The sequence below is a fragment of the Bos taurus genome, chromosome 4, assembly GCF_002263795.3.
Source record: "Bos taurus isolate L1 Dominette 01449 registration number 42190680 breed Hereford chromosome 4, ARS-UCD2.0, whole genome shotgun sequence".
Lineage (NCBI taxonomy): Eukaryota > Metazoa > Chordata > Mammalia > Artiodactyla > Bovidae > Bos > Bos taurus.
The window spans coordinates 93,394,759-93,412,442 of record NC_037331.1 but is presented as its reverse complement, the minus strand read 5'-3'; the positions used below and the strand labels follow the sequence as shown (position 1 = coordinate 93,412,442).

At 45.2% G+C, this 17,684-nt stretch overlaps 1 protein-coding gene across 2 annotated transcripts; it reads right to left on the bottom strand.

Moving 5' to 3' along the window:
- Nucleotides 1-11,041: 11,041 nt before the first annotated feature.
- SMKR1 (small lysine rich protein 1) lies at nt 11,042-17,684 on the bottom strand. 2 transcript variants are annotated; one of them, XM_024991156.2, is made up of 3 exons: nt 17,471-17,559; nt 17,344-17,395; nt 11,042-11,730 (listed from the first exon to the last, which is right to left on the bottom strand). In XM_024991156.2, the coding sequence occupies exons 2-3, from the start codon at nt 17,344-17,346 to the stop codon at nt 11,536-11,538; spliced, it is 198 nt and encodes a 65-aa protein (XP_024846924.1). In that variant the 5' UTR covers nt 17,347-17,395; nt 17,471-17,559; the 3' UTR covers nt 11,042-11,535. The 2 variants fall into 2 exon arrangements, with proteins under 2 accessions (XP_024846924.1, XP_059741922.1); XM_059885939.1 differs by having other exon boundaries at nt 17,344-17,684.

Below are 17,684 nucleotides of genomic sequence, written 5' to 3'. Positions count from 1 at the left end.
TCTGGGAGGTTGACTGCAGCCGTGCTGTTGAGCTCAACAATCTTACAGAACAGAAGCCCACAGGCTGCTGAAGAGGTCAAGGTGGAGGGCACAGGGAGCCTGAGAAGAGATCAAGTGATTCTTGCCCGTTCAGTTTCCACAGTCAAAGGGCGGACTCAGAAGGGTGGATGGTGCTGTTTCTAGCTCTCCTGCTGACCTTTCGTGACAAGTACGATGGTGACTGGTGCTCCAGAAGCCAGAGACCAGGCAGCCCAAGAAGATGCAGTCTGAGGGACCCCCCTCTCCCGTGGGGGCAGTGGCCCTCAGTCTGCACTCTCCTTGCGCTGACACTGCAGCAAGCCTGGCCTCTCATTCACAGCATCTCTGCCTCGCTTATCATTAACTCACTTCACATGCTAAGCAGGGAGAGAAAACACAGGGCTGAAATAACTGGAGGAGGCCGTTCACAGAGCAAGGGGAGGGAGGGCTGGCAGCAGGTGGTGTGCTTCGGGGCCTGGAGGGTGAGCCCTGCGGGAGGACAGAGAGGCACTGTTCTCTCTACAGCACAGAGGAGACACGTGCACTCTGGCTGCCATGTGCCAGGGGAGGGAGCCAGGGGAGGTCCTGGAGGGGATCATACCTGCCCCTGTCACCTCCAGCTGGAGAGAGAAAGCCTTCTGTGGGAGGTCTGCCCTGCATATGCCTTCCCCTCCCACCTCTACCAGAGATCTACAACAAAAAAGGAAAATCCTTCATTTTAAAAAAAAATTGTGGTAAAATACATGTACCATTTTAACTGCTGCTAAGTCTACACTTAGTGGCATAAAATACATTCTCAGGAATTCCCTGCCAGTCCAATGGTGAGAACTCCATGCTTCCACTGCAGGAGGCACGGGTTTGATCTTTAGTCAGTGAACTAGGATACCACGCAGTGTGGCCAAAATAAATTTATGGATAAATACATTTACAATGTCATACAACCACCACCGCTATCCATTCTTTATCATCCCAAACAGAAACTCCATACCCCTCAGACAACAGCTGCCCATTCTGCCCTCCCCTCAGCCCCTGGTAACCACTATTCTACCTTCCATCAGTATTGTTGCTGTTGTTCAGTCACTCAGATATGTCCGACTCTTGCAACCCCATGGACTGCAGCATACCAGGCTTCCCTGTCCTTCACCATCTCCCGGAGCTTGCTCATGTCCATTGAGTCGGTGATGCCATCCAACCATCTCATCCTCTGTTGTCCCCTTCTCCTCCTGCCTTCAATCTTTCCCAGCATCAGGGTCTTTTCCAATGAGTCAGCTCTTCGAATCAGAGGGCCATAGTATTGGAGCTTCAGCTTCAGCATCAGTCCTTCCAATGAATATTCAGGATTGATTTCCTTTAGGATGGACTGGCTTGATCTCCTTGCAGTCCAAGGGACTCTCAAGAGTCTTCTCCAGCACCACAATTCAAAACTATCAATTTTTTGGCACTCAGCTTTCTTTGTGGTCTGACTCTCACATCCATACATGACTACTGGAAAAACCATAGCTTTGACTATATGGACCTATGTCGGCAAAGTAATGTCTCTGCTTTTTAATACACTGTCTAGTTTGTCATAACTTTTCTTCCAAGGAACAAGTGTCTTTTAATTTCACGGCTGCAGTCTGCAGTGATTTTGGAGCCCAAGAAAATAAAGTCCGTCACTGTCAGTATAAATTTACCTATTCTAGATAACTCATGTAAGTGAGTCTACAATATTTGTCCTTGTGTCTCTGGCTTATTTCACTTTGTGTAACGTCTTCAACGTTCATCCACACTGTAGCATGTGTCAGAATTTCATTCCTTTTCCAGGCTAATATTCCATTGTATGTATAGACCACTTTTTTTGATCCACTCATCTGTTGATGGACATTTAGATTCTTGCCATCTTTTGGTTATTGTGAATAATGCTATGAACATGGGTGTGCAGGCATCTGTCTGGCCCCCTGCTTTCAATTCTTTTGGGTATGTACCTAGAAGTGGAATTGCTGGATCATATGGTAATTCTATGTTTAACTTTTTGAGGAACCGCCAAATTTTCCCACAGTGACTAAACCACGCCTTGAGCTATTTAAATGAAGGATGAATCTATCCCCAAAGCCTCATGTCTAATGTCCTGTCCTGGAAGGATGAGCCAATGTCCAGAAAGGCATGGTCTCACTGTGCTGGGAAATGTGGGTGCCCATCTTAACAATGGGGGCAATGGAGAACTGCTAACAACTAGGAGAGGGCGACCAAGAGGGGTCATGTCAAGAAAAGTGGTTGACTTCCAAGTAGTTCAGACACCCAAATTTTCACCACCAAGGGCATGGGTTCAATCCCTGGTCAGGGAACTAGGTTCTACATGTCACAACTAAAAAAAAAAAAGTTCTGCATGCCACAACTAAAGATCCTGTATGCTGCGACTAAGACCTGGTGCATCCTAATAAATAAATATATTAAAAAAAACACCACTGGGTGTATAGATGCAGCATCTTGAGGACACATTTCTTTAACTAGATACCCAGTACCACTTGTCCCTTAGCTTTATTTCCATTTTAATGTTTTCTGAGTCCTTTCTATTTCTTACAAAAGTAATGCACTAATACAATAGTTACTAGTGCTAATAGTTACTAATAGTGCAGTCCAGCAAATATTTCTGGTTTTCCTCTGGGGCATGTTGGGTATTGTGGTGTCAGACTTTATTTATTTGGGCTCCAAAATCACTGCAGATGGTGACTGCAGCCATGAAATTAAAAGACGTTTACTCCTTGGAAGGAAAGTTATGACCAACTTAGATAGCATATTAAAAAGCAGAGACATTACTTTGCCGACAAAGGTCCATCTAGTCAAGGCTATGGTTTTTCCAATGGTCATGTATAGATATGAGAGTTGGACTGTGAAGAAAGCTGACCGCAGAAGAATTGATGCTTTTGAACTGTGGTGTTGGAGAAGACTCTTGAGAGTCCCTTGGTCTGCAAGGAGATCCAACCAGTCCATTCTAAGGGAGATCAGTCCTGGGTGTTCATTGGAAGGACTGATGCTGAAGTTGAAACTCCAATACTTTGGCTATCTCATGCGAAGAGTTGACTCATTGGAAAAGACCCTGATGCTGGGAGGGATTGGGGGCAGGAGGAGAAGGGGATGACAGAGGATGAGATGGCTGGATGCCATCACTGACTTGATGGACATGAGTTTGAGTGAACTCCGGGAGTTGGTGATGGACAGGGAGGCCTGGCGTGCTGCGATTCATGGGGTCACAAAGAGTCAGACACCACTGAGCGACTGAACTGAACTGAACTGAACTCCTTTAAAGGTAGGTGTGGCCACTGTGACTTACCTTAACCAATAAAATGAGAGATGCAACCTGGGTCATTCAAGGTGGGAACTTTAAGGGCTGGTGTGCAATTTCCACTTCTTTCTTTCCTTCCTGGTGCCTGGGGCAGCCTGTGACACCCCTCGTGGTGGCTGCTGAGTAAACCTGAGTTCCTGAGTGAGGAGGATGGGAACAGGCTCCCAGCTTCACCCTCAGTGGACACACAGCCTGAAGGAGAAAGAAAACTTCCAGACAGTCCTCCATGAACTGCAGCCTTAATAAGCAATAAACCATGGGTTGTTTAAAGCCACTGAGATCTGGAGTTTATTATCATGGCATAGGTGGCTTGTTAGCAAAATCCTTCAATGAATATTTATGTGCCAAGGTGCTGTCAGTGCAGCTGGGACCAAGAAAGCCATTAATAAGCCACCAAGCCCCTCTTAACAGAGAGCCAACTCCTAGCAGGAACGATAACTACTAAATAGTGAATCATACAATTAACTATTTCACTGTAAAATGTGTGGAGGAGCACAGGGCCCTGAAGAGTGTGAACAGCAAATGACCTAGTTTGGTGCGGGTTCAGGGAGCCTTCTTTTGGGAGGATAGAAGGAGGGGCTCTAGCGGCTAACTGAAGTCACCTGGGTGGAAGAAAGGACAGTGTTCCAGGCAGAGGGAACAGCGGGAGCAAAATCCCTGAGGCAGAAGGGAGCTTGAGCATCAGGGATGCTCAGAACAGGGCAGCGAAGTGCTGGGAGGCCAGAGGTAGGGACCTGACCACTCAGGAGCTTTGGGCCATGGTGGGAAGCTTGGTCATATCCCAAGAGCGATGGGGTAGCCACGAGAATATTCAAAGCAGAATTATCATGTGATAACTGTATTTTTTTTTTTTTGGTAAATATTTCTTAAAAAATTTTTTTTAACTGAAGGATAATTGCTTTACAGAATTTTGTTTTCTGCTGTATTTTTAAAGAGCAGCGGCTAACACAGTATTTGTGTGGGGTTAAGAAACGTCACGGAGAAGGCAATGGCATCCCACTCCATTGTTCTTGCCTGGAGAATCCCAGGGACGGGGAGCCTGGTAGTCTATGGGGTCACACAGAGTCGGACACGACTGAAGCGACTTAGCAACAGCAGCAAGAAACATCAGGTGGGGAGAAAATCGATCCCTGGGTGGCCCGGACCCTCAAGACCAAACACAGACGCAGCCTCTAAACACAGCAAACGGGCTCAGCCTCCGGGAGCCTCAGGCTACACTGAGCGATCCTGTTGAAAGCTGGCGGTCGCGGCTCAGGGACACATGCTCCATCCTCCCACCACCAGGGGGCGACGAGGAGACGTGGGCTACGGCCTGCGGGGCTGGCGCAGACGGGGATTCTGATACCTGCAGGTTTTGGTTTGTGCGCCCACGGAAGCCCCGGTCCCTCCCTTCTACATTTACCTTCATCTCCTGTTTTATAGAGGAGGCTGAGAACAAGAGGACCCCTTGTCTAGCAGATCACGGTCCCTGTTCCCGTTCCCCACCCTCCCTGACATCTCTGCCGCGTGCAGCCCCACAGATTCCCTTTTTTCCAGGTTTCCTCTTCTTCTCTGACTCCTGCTCCTAAATCTAAGGAGGTTGTCCGCCAGATTTCTAACTTGCTGCCCCTTTCTCATCTCAGCACTATGCTGATAGGCGGTCGGTCCCATGTGCGCTTGTGCTGAAGTTAAGTCTGTCTAAACCTACACACCTGGCCAACAACTCTCTCCTGAGCCCTGGTCCCCAAATCCTGAGTGCCTGTAGGGCATCTCCCTGAGTTTCCGTGCCACCTCAGGGCCCTTAGGGAGAAGGTCTGATTCATGTAGTTCAGGTTTTACAGTTAGGTGGGCGGCAGAAAGTGGGAAGGAGGCAGAAGCCATAGAGAGCACAGCCAGTGTGGAACGGCAAGGGAAGAATTAGCATAGAAATAGAGTCCACAGAAGTAAAACAGATGTAGAAGTACAGGTAGAGGTAGGGGAGCCAGGAGGGACTGTGTCAAAGAAGTCCAGACGGAAGAGTCTTGAGAAGAAGGGAGTGGACAGAAACAGGGTACTCAGTTCAGTACAGTTCCGTTGCTCAGTGGTGTCCGACTCTTTGCGACCCCATGGACTGCAGCTCGCCAGGCCTCCCTGTCCATCACCAACTCAGCCCCGGAGTTTACTCATATTTAGTCATGTAAGCTCATGTCCATTGAGTCCGTGATGCCACCCAACCATCTCATCCTCTGTTGCCCCTTCTTCTCCCACCTTCAATCTTTCCCAGCATCAGGGTCTTTTCAAATGAGTCAGTTCTTCCCATCAGGTGGCCAAAGTATTGGAGCTTCAGCTTCAGCATCAGTCCTTCCAATGAACACCCAGGACTGATCTCCTTTAGGATGGACTGGTTGGATCCCCTTGCAGTCCAAGGGACTCTCAAGAGTCTTCTCCAATACCACAGTTCAAAAGCATCAATTCTTCAGCACTCAGCTCTCTTTATAGTCCAACTCTCACATCCATATATGACTACTGGAAAAACCATAGCCTTGACTAGATGGACCTTTGTCGGCAAAGTAATGTCTCTGCTTTTTAATATGCTATCTAGGTTGGTCATAACTTTCCTTCCAAGGAGCAAGTGTCTTTTAATTTCATGACTGCAGTCACCCTCTGCAGTGATTTTGGAGCCCCCCAAAATAAAGTCAGCCACTGTTTCCCCATCTATTTGCCATGAAGTGATGGGACCAGATGCCATGATCTTAGTTTTCTAAATGTTGAGTTTTAAGCCAACTTTTTCACTTTCCTCTTTCACTTTCGTCAAGAGGCTCTTTAGCTCTTCTTCACTTTCTGCTATAAGGGTGGTATCATCTGCGTATCTGAGGTTACTGATGTTTCTCCCAGTGATCTTGATTCCAACTTGTGCTTCATCCAGTCCAGCATTTCTCATGATGTACTCTGCATATCTTAGTGGTACAGAAAATGATGGTATGGTTTGCAGTCCTTGGAATTTTAGAATTAATGGAACAATGACGTTTATCAAGCAATTTTGCTGGAGCAGCAGAGGCAGGAGTCTGACTGTAACAGGTTGAGAAGAGGACATTTCATGAAACAACTGGGTCTAGATGCTTGCTCCTTGGAAGAAAAGCTATGACAAACCTAGACAGCATATTAAAGAGATGTCGCAAAGAGTCAGACACAACTGAATGACTTCACTTTTTCACTTTACCAATGAAGGTCCTTATAATCAAAGCTATGATTTTTCCATAGTTGAAGGAGATCAAACCAGTCAATCCTAAAGGAAATCAGTCCTGAATATTCATTGGAAGGACTGATGCTGAAACTGAAACTCCAATACTTTGGCCACCTGATGGAAAGAACTGACTCATTAGAAAACCCTGATGCTGGGAAAGATGAAAGGTGGGAGAAGAAGGGGACGACAGAGGGTCACATGGTTGGATGGCATTACGGACTCAATGGACATGAGTTTGAACAAGCTTCGGGAGTTGGTGATGGACAAGGAAGCCTGGAGTGCTGCACTCCATGGGGTTGCACAAAGTCTGACAGGACTGAGTGACTGACTGAACTGACTGAGACCAAAAATGTCAACATCAGGGAGTTCCCTGGGTGGCCCTGTGATTAGGGTTCTGGGCTTTCACTGCCACCGCCTGGGGTTCAGTCTCAGGTTGGGGAATCAGATCCTGAAAGCCAGCGGCACAGTCACCCACCTCCCCCAAAAATAAGTATCATAAATGATTCCCTGCCAAAAAAGGAGGAAACTGTTTCAGATTAACAGAGACCACAGAGACATGATAGCTAAACACCATGTGTGATCCTTGATTAGATCTCTGATCAAAAGAATCCAACTAACTGGGATAATTTGGCAAAATTGATGACAATTAAAAAATCCCTGATGGTTCAGTGGTAAAGAAGCTGCCTGCCAATGCAAGAGATGTTGGTTTGATCCCTGGGTCAGGAAGATCCCTGGAGAAGGAAATGGCAACCCACTCCAGTATTCTTGCCTGGGAAATTCCATGGACAGAGGAGCCTGGCAGACTATAGTCCATGGGGTCACAAAAGAGTCAGACAGGACTTAGCAAGTAAGCAACAACTGGGATAGTTTAAAAAAGCAATACAGATTAATATTGTTTTGATGTCAATTTCTTGACCATAAAAATCCTACTGTTGTTATAAATGAGAAAGTCCTATTATCGGGAGCTAAGTATTTAGGAATGAAGATTAATGATGAACACAACTTACTTTAAAATAGTTCAGAAAAGAAAAATGTGCGTGTGTGTATATATATATGTGTGTGTGTGTGTGTGTGTGTGTATGTATGTGTGTATATATATACCCTTTTACATATTTTAACATTTTGCTACATTTGCTTTCCATGTATGTAAGACCTACATAGATGTATATATGCTACATATACATTATATGTATAATATGCGTATTAAAAATAAATAAATTTATTTATGGTTGCACTGGGTCTTCCATGCTGCATGCTGGTTTTCTCTAGCTGTGGTGAGTGGGGGGCTACTCTTTGTTGTGGTGCACAGGCTTCTCGTTGTGATGACTTCTCTCGTTTCAGAGCAGCGCTCAAAGGTACATGACTTAGTTGCCCCGCTGTATGTGGGGTCTTCCTGGACCAGGGATCAAACCCATATTCCCTGCATTGGTGGGCGGATTCTTCACCTCTGGACCACCAGGGAAGCCCTGCGTATGTTTTATACAAAGATTCACAATTTAATAGCTGCCACTTACTCTGATTATCAGTATATAAGAAATATATATATAGATATACATGTATGTTTGTATTTATATTATATATGTATATAATATATACACGTGTACATATACATACTCTGATTATGTGTATATAAGAAATATATGTAGTATACAAATGCTTACCTATATATTTGTATTATACGTGTGTAGGTGTGCAAATGTGACAAAATGCTAGGGCAATGGTTTCAACTTGGAATGACTTTGCCTCCCAGATATGATGATGTCTGGAGGTATCCATGTCCTTCTCAGTTGAACTGGTGCTACCAGCATCTGGTAGGTGGAGACCAGGGGTGATGCTGAATATCCCACAGTGCACAGGACAGGCTCTCAGGACAACCAGTGATTCAGCCCCAAATGTGAATAGAGCCAAGCTGAGAACTGTGATTTAGGTAAAAGGCCTAGGTGTCATTGCACTTCCTCTTACTCTTTTGGTAAGCTTGAAATTAAAAAAAAACAAACAACTCTTATTGTCCTTTCTGTACTGTGTGCAGTCCTTAGTTGCTCAGTTGTGTCTGACTCTTTCCGACCCCACAGACTGTAGCCCATCAGGCTCCTCTGTCCATGGGGATTCTCCAGGCAAGAATACTGGGGTGGGTTGCTATGCTCTCCTCCAGGGGATCTTCCCAACCCAAGGATCGAACCCAGGTCTCCTGCTTTGCACGATTCTTTATGGTCTGAGCCACCAGGGATTTTTTAATTGTCATCAATTTTGCAAGGGGTACTTCCTTTCTAAAAAATGTCCTCTCTCGGGAATTCCCTAGCAATCCAGCTTTTAGGTCTTTCACTGTTGAGGGCCCTCAACAGCGGCCAAAATAAATATACATATCCTCTCTCCACATGCATTGCCACATCTTCCTTCCCCTTCCATGGACATTTTGCATGTTCTTGGAGTTTCTGGCCATGGGCCCTGCCTCCTCCCTCACACTGGAACAGCGCTTCCTTCACAAACGGCTCCAGTAGCCTCACAGCAAGGAGGCTTGCCTCCCAAAAGCTCACGTGTGGCCTGTGTCTGGACTTTCCTGTCACAGCTCCTTTCACAGGCTCCCCTTTGAATTCTCATCCATAGGAAGGATCAGGATCCTGGTTGAGTTGGGTTTAGGAGAAATAAAAACCGCAGGGTTCGAGGACCTATTTTATCATCAGAGGCCCCCCAGGTGTCCTATAAAGGCTAGTCTCACCCTCTTCTTAATCACCTGCATAAACCAGACGATGAATGTGCTTTATCCAAGTGGAAATAGAAATGCAGCTGCCACCACAATGGAACCTGGGCATCAGCCCCCTTCACCAGGCTGGGAGCACCTGAAGGGTAGGGACCCTGTCTTACCTTCCTAGTATCAAGTATAGAAGATACTCAAGAAATTGTCAAAATGAGATAATTTTATTGAAGAAAATTTTAGAGTGTTTCACCAAAAAAAATTTTGTTTGAAGTAAAATGTGCCACAACTTTTATATGGCTTGTGTGTGATAGTTCATGTCATACACCCACTATACCACCGCCACAGCTATTCAATTCAAAACTCCTAAGGGCTTCTCAGAACCCCAGCACTGCAATGAGCACAATACTAAATAGCCACTCTGCTAAAACCTGGGTGGAGACTCCGAGTACACAGCACCCCATCCAAGCCCGTGTTCAAATGCTTCCAGTCCTTTCTGCATGCTCATCATTTAACCATCTCAAAAGAGGAAGACATCACCACCTCCATGATCCACTCAGCCCACAGAAGTCTGTGACTGGCACGTCTGTCCCCCCTTCAGCCACGTTCTCCTGCTGTGGAGATCAGAAAGCAGCAACACAGTTGCCACCTCCCTAATGTTCAGATAAACACAACGGCTCAGACATGAGCTCCTGAAGCCCAAGAGAGGCAGAGTAGGGCTTCAGACATCCTACAAGGTCAGAGATCCGTCAGGTTTTTCAGCATCTGGTGAGGCAGCAAGAACTAGAGTGGGGTTTCTCCAAGGGTCCTGCAGCAGTGCAACCTGGGAGTTTAGTGGAAACACAAATTCTTGAACCCCTCCCTTCCTGCTGGGTAGGGCCCAGCAACCTGAGCTTTCGGGAGTCTTCTGGTGACCATGGTGCACACCCAGGTTTGAGAAGGACTGGACTAGAGCTGGTGTGTCCACAGAAACTGCTCGGATACAGCACTGCAGTGTCAGCAGAGTGGGAAGGTCGCCCCGTTTCTCAGGAACAGACAGGGTGCTTTCAGGTTAAGAGGAGCACCATTTTTCACCTGACCTGAGTCAGGGTTCCCCTGACAGCCAGCCGAGGGCTCACACTAAGTCCATACAGACGACACAGCCAGACAAGTGTCACCCCCAGCTTGGGGATTCTGAGCAAAATCCCCCTTCTCTGGTACAAAGATTCACATACTTGCTTTTCTTCTCTGATATTTACAAAATCTCTGATAGCTATGGGATTCAAAGATGGTGCTTATACTTAAAGGTGCCTTTCCTTCCATGTTACATATTTGGGGCTTTTAGGTCTTTGGGGGCCAAGCAGAACCAATTGCGGTTTTCTCTCTTAAGTATCTTCACACAGGCTGGGGAGATCCCAGAATATCAGTAGAAGGCAAAAGGCACATTTCCAGTAGTGACTCCAAGAGTCAGGGTCAGCCATGCTTAAAAGAAAGGGCTGCAGAAGGTGGGAAGATATAAGTGTGGAGAAAAAGAGGATGAAGAGTTTGGTGAAAGAGAAAGGAGAGAGGGACAAGGGCTAATTTATCTCTTTCTCCCTGTAAATGCCATGGACAGAGGAGCTGGTGGGCTACAGTCCGTGGGGTCAGAGAGTCGGAAATGACGTAGGGACTAAGCATGAGCACCCTGCACCTGGACCACCGACCTGTCCTTCCTTTGAGCTACTGTTCCCGAGGCCTAGCGAGGTCAGAGCAGGGCTGACCACCCCGGTCTCCATCGGTGTCTGCGGGTAATTCAAGTCAGACAAGAGTCAGGCTGCTGAGAAGAAAATGGTAGTAACAAAAAAATATTTATTATTTTTCTAGAAAAAGATGAGGGAAGGAAACTGTGGTCGAAAGAGGGACCCATGAGCAAATGCAATGCTTTTTGTCATGTCTACTTTAAAAAACAAAACCCCTTTGGGCAAAAGAAAACTCGTGAAAGCTAGAACTGCCCTTGGACAGCGAGGTTCACTTCTAACCCAGATTTATAATAACTTCTAAAAGTTCTATCAATTCCACCACACTGTGTGGGAATTACCGCACACTTTCTCCCCCCCACCCCTTAACTTCTGAAAAACCAAACTGGCTCACTCACTCATATCTGGGTTTAGCTGAGGAAGTAAAATGCGTTTATCATTATCTACCACAGAAAAAGCACACTCAGTTTGCATCTCAAGATTGTCTTCAATAAAGTCTATTTTGCTTGCAACGGTGGCACAATCCTGCTTTTTCTTCCCCAGGTTCTGTTCTCTGCAGGCTAGAGGGGCTGGGAAATGCTCTCGCTTAAGTCTTGCCTTTCCCCTTCTTTGTCTTGGCAGCACCTGGCCAGCGGAAGCCGCGCAGCTGCAGGCAGTCGGCCACGTTGTGTGCGATGTAGTAGAGGTTCAGCATGGCGGCGGGGCTGAGGATGTCCACTTCCGGCTTCTTCTGCTTCTTCCCACGCGACTTGCCCCGGCCTTTCTTCTTCCCTTTAGCTGGCTTTCAAAGACAAGTATATACAACGGGGCAAAATTAGTTCTTGTAACCTTGAAAATATGTTGAAATATGTTGAAAATATAACATTTCCCACCGAACTTAAGGGGAAAAAAAGTTCCTACAGGGAAAAAAAACTGACAACAAAAAACGTTTGTATAAAGCGGTAAGAGAAGTCATATGCAGCCCGATGCAGCGACTGCTTATCAGGCACCGTCCCAAGACCCAACGTGATTTAAGCGCCCAGAGACTGGGAGAGCAAGGCGGAGAAACTGAGGCACAAGACCTATACATTGCGGGCTGTGTCATTCCATGAGAGGGTGAAGTACAGGGAGATAAACCGGGGCGGGAGAGAGAAGGTCAAGGGCCAGAGGGGAATGCGTGTAGGGGGAGGGGAAGGCTGTGTTCCAGGCTTCCCCAGCGCCTCCCCAAAGATGCCCTCCCAAGAAGAGAAGTGGCCTTCTCCTCTTTACTTTTGTTAAAACAAAACAAAAAAACTCCAAAAAACACAAAAAACTAAAATAAAAGCCCCAACCTATGGCAATTAATATGTGGGTCTTGTTTGCAGTTTGATTAGAACAAACCATAAAAAGGCATTAAAAAAAAAAAAAGCAATTGAGAAAATGACAATATCAAGTAATTATTAATTCAGTTAGGTCTGAGAGTGGCTTTGGGTCATGGAAGAAAATGTTCACACGTTCCAGACATGCATACTAAAATCTGTAGGCATGAAATGAAGCCTGAGATTTTCCTTTAAAATACTGCACCTTGCCCACCCCCACCCAACCAATAAAACATAGATGAAGCCAAGGTGGCAAAATGCTTACAATTTCTGAATCTGAGATACGACTATATAGTGATTCATTTTACTATTCTCTTTTTGTGCATGTTTCAGAATTTTCCTAATAATGATTAAATTAAAATGTATTGGCTAATTAGGATCAAATACATATTTTGGCATTTGTTATGTGATACTCTCAACCTCATTAAGCAGTCATGAGGATTAAGGGAGACACGAATCTCAGGCACATAGCAAGTATCTGACACTAAGCACTTAATAAAGGGCGTTGCCATCACTTTTATCATCGCTAATCCTCATGAGTTTCAAGGGAGGGAGGTATATTCGTATCTTAAAAATGGAAAAGCAGAGGCTCGGCAAGGTCACAGTGCAAACCAGCATTCACCAGGCTCGGGAGCAGTGCTCTTGCCACAATCACACTGCCTGGTTAAGGCCCTGTGGGCACAGGAATGGATACCATCCTAACCTGGGAACAAATGATTCCCCACGTTTTGCTACAGCCACACGAGGCTGCGAGGAATTCTCTATACCTATGACCCACCCATACAGAAAGTAACAAATGGGAGTATACTACAGAAAAGGTGTCTCTTCTAGGCAAGGGAAAGGAGGAGTGTGTAAGTTATCAAGGATGCCTGCAAGGGCTAAATGTTTGTATAAAACAGACGTCCTGTTCATAGCACTTCACTTTAAAAATGTCCTCACTTAAACAAAGAGAAAAGAGAAACATAGTCAATGTGTTAAAAATACTAAAATACATTTTTGTTAAGTGAAATGGAGGATGTTCCTAGATATGAAATGCAGGAATGAAGATGAGACATTATGTTACAACACAGTGGCCTGGCTTCTGTGAGGAAATCCAAATGAAGAGAGACAATATGGAGCCCATATGATAACTGCACCTCCCGATAAAGCATCCTGGTGGGGTATCGGATGTCCACTGCCATAAGCTCTTAAGGATTCTGAGTCTTGGCTTCCTTTATGATTTTATACTCTTTTGCATGTCAAACACACTTGACTTACCTGGAATAACTGCCAAAAAAAAAAAGTGTGTTTTAATCTCTAAAATGGTTTGAGAACTAAGATTCACACAGAGTTTGACATTTTTATTCAAGGTTCTCATCTTTCTGTAGAAATTGGCAAACTGATTCTGAAATTCATATGGAAATGCAAAGGATATAAGACAGAGGTTTGACATTTTTATTCAAAGTTCTCATCTCTTTGTGGAAGATTCTAAAGTTCATAGGGAAATGCTAAGAGTTTTAAAAAAGAAGAACAAAGTTGAAGGACTAATACTACCTTATTTCTAGAATTATAAAGCTATAGTAGTCAGATGGTATTAGTGTTAAGATAGACAAATAGATTAATAAAGTGCAAACTAGACCCACATGTATATTTAGATAACTGATTCAAATAACTGATTCAACTGATTTTCAACAGAAGTACCAAAGCAGTTCAGTGGAACAAGGATAGGATAATCATTTCTATAAATGCTGCTGGAACAATGAATATCCATGTGCAAAAGAATGAACTTCAATCCATATATGTTCCATATGCAAAAATTAACTCAGAATGGTTCACAGACCTAATGGCTCAAAATTATAAAACTTACAAAAGAAAATACAGAGAAAATACTTTGTGACCTCGGATTAGGCAAAAATTTCCTAGATATGATATCCAATTTGATGTCTGTAAAAGAACAAATGGGTAAATTCACCATCAAAATGAAAACTTACGCTCTTCAAAAGATACTGAAAGGAGAATGCAAAGCAAAGCCACAGACTGGGAGGAAATACTTGCAAATCGTATGTCTTGAATGTGGTGATGGCCTAATGTCTGTACACCTATGCCAAACTTATCAAACTGTACATTTTATATATGTACAATCTATTGTGTATCAACTCTAGCTCAATAAATCTGTTAGAAAATTACTATAAAGGAATGAAAATTTTCAGTTCTGAGCTGGTTGGGTTGATTGACTACAACCCCATGGCTCTTGGCTATTGTGGTCTCAGAACACAGAGCTCTCGACTTAAAACTCTCTGAATTAATGAAGACCATTTTAGCTTCAAGCCACACTTGCCTTCCTTCTAGTACCCAAATGCGCCAAGATCCTCCCTGCTCCCTCCTCTTCCTGCAGATCTCCACAGCGGGCCTAATTTGTTTCTTATCTTTGTGCTAGCCTTTGCTCAAATATTACCTCTTCAGAAAAACCTCCCAGACACCATGCCTGTATTCTTTCTACTACTAAGGTGACCATATAATTCATTGCCCAAACCAACACACTGCAACAAGCATTAACTGGGACTGTCCCAGGCAAAGAGGGAGGAAGTACAAATGGCCTCCCAATAACCCTCCCAGCACTGTCACTTCCTATCTCCTTGCCCCAAGCACTCTTTACTATTTAATAATACTTTTTGTTTATATATTTATTGTATGTTTCCCTACCCAGAGGTTTTATCTATGAGTTCGCTTAATTCCCCAGGACCTAGAACAATGTCTGGAACACTGCAGGGATGAATAAAATATGGTGAGTGAATAAAATGCAACTCAGATGCAAGACAAACAGCTGAGAAAAGAAGAGAAGGAAAGGCAAAGGAGAAAGGGACCAATGCAGCCAACTGAACGTAGAATTCCAGAGAACAGCAAGGAGAGGTAAGAAAGTTGTCTTAAATGAACAATGCAAAGGCACAGAGGAAAACAACAGAATGGGAAAGACTAGAGAGATCTTCAAGCAAACTGAAGATACCAAGGGAGCATTTCATGCAAGGGTTGCACAATAAAGGACAGAAATGGCAAGGACCTAACAGAAGCAGAAGAGATTAAGAAGAGGTGGCAAGAATCCAGAAGAGTGATACAAAAAAGTCTTAATGACCTGGATATACATAATGGTGTGGTCACTCACCTAGAGCCAGACATCCTGGAGTGTGAAGTCAAGTGGGCCTTCGGGAGCATGAGTACGAATAAAGCTAGTGGAGGTGATGGGATTCCAGCTGAGTTATCTCAAATCCTAAAAGAGGATGCTGTTGAAGTGCTGCACTCAATATGCCAACAAATTTGGAAGACTCATCAATGGCCACAGGACTGGAAAAGGTCAATTTTCATTCCAATCCTAAGGAAGGGCAATGCCAAAAAATGTTCAAACTACCGTACAATTGCACTCATTTTACATGCCAGCAAGGTAATGCTCAAAATCTTTCAAGCTAGGCTTCAACAGTAAATGAATCAAGAACTTCCAGATGTACAAGCTGGATTTAGAAAAGGCAGAGGTACCAGAGATCAAATAGCCAACATCTGCTGAATCATAGAAAAACCAGGGGAATTCCAGAAAAACATCTGCTTCATTGACTATGCTAAAGCCTTTGACTGTGTGGATCACAAGAAACTGTGGAAAGTTCTTAAAGAGATGGGAATACCAGATCACCTTACCTGCCTCCTGAGAAATCTGTTTGCAGGTCAAGAAGCAACAATTAGAACCTTACATGGAACAAAAGACTGGTTCCAAATAGGGAAAGGAGTACATCAAGGCTGTATATTGTCACCTGGCTTACCTTATATGCAGAGAACATAATGTGAAATGCCAGGCTGGATGAATCACAAGCTGGAATCAAGACTGCCAGGAGAAATATCAACAACCTCAGATATGCAGATATTACCACAGTCATGGCAGAAAGGGAAGAGGAACTAAAGAGCCTCTTAATGAGGATGAAAGAGAAGAGTGAAAAATCTGGCTTAAAATTCAACATTCAAAAAACTAAGATCATGGCATCCGGTACCATCACTTCATAGCAAGTAGATGGGAGAAAAGTGGAAACAGTGACAGATTTTATTTTCTCCAAAATCACTGTGGATGGTGACTACAGCCATGAAATTAGAAGACTCCTGCTCCTAGGAAGAAAAGCTATGCTAAACCTAGACAGCATATTAAAAAGCAGTCACTTTTTAACTTGGTCAACAAAGGTCTGTATAGTCAAAGCTCTGATTTTTCCAGTATTCATGTAGGGATAAAGAAGGCTAAGGGCTGAAGAAGTGACGCTTTTGAGCTGTGGTGCTGGAGAAGACTTTTGAGAGTCCCTTGGACAGCAAGAAGATCTAGGCAGTAAATCCTAAAGGAAATCAACCCTCAATATTCATTGGAAGGTATTGATGCTGAAGTGAAGCTCCAATACTTGGCCATCTGATGTGAAGTGCCCACAAACCGGAAAAGACCTTGATGCTGGGAAAGACTGAGGGCAGGAGAAGGGGGAGAATGGGGCGACAGAGGATGAGATGGTTGGATGGCATCATAGACTCAATGGACATGAGTTTGAGCTAACTCCAGGAGATAGCGAAGGAGAGGGAAGTCTGGTGTGCTGCAGTCCATGGGGGTCGCAAAGTTAGAAACGGCTAAGGGACTGAACAATAACAACAGTCCACAGAAAGAATCCCACTTGGGACCCTAGACAGGGCAGCAGAAGCCAGGTGCCTGACTAGTCGCTCTTGGTATGTACTGGCGCCCTGGGCATTTTCTCGGTGTGAAAATTGCTCCGCAGAACCAAAGGACTTCAACCAACCAACTCACAAAAAGAGGGCCTGATTCTGCGGTTACAGTCCCCTTCGGCAGGCGCAGACCACCAAGAAAACCCCTCTGCCCCCTCATCTTTACCCAGAGCGCTCAGATCACTGGGCTGGACACCGCCACCCCACGACCCTTGGAGATGAAGGCGCCAATCTCTTGGCCCGGGCAACAAAGCTTAGTAAAGCGTGCCTCTACAAGACAAACGGTACTTAAACCAATTTAAAAAGTGCCTCGGAACCTCTTAGACGTAAGTAGAGTGTATTACCATGGTAATGCGTTCTCAGTTGAGTCGGTGAGTATGGCAAGGGTTCCCAATCCTGAAAGAAAGACAGAGACCCGAGTTCTCCGCATCGCCTGGGGGCGGCGCCCCCGCGCCCATTCCTGCCGCTCACCGGGCTGCCGCCTCTGCACTCGCCAGCGAACCGCTGCCGGTCCCGGGACCTCGCCCCGTTTGTCTGGGACCGGCTCCCGCGGAGCGGCGCAAGGAGGCCGAGGCGCTCAGGGGAGCCCGGCGGGGCAAGGGGGCCGTCAGCCACCGAGCGGCCGCCACGCCGGACTGCGCACCCGCCGCACGGATGTTCCGGGATGCTCGTCTGCGACAAGTGC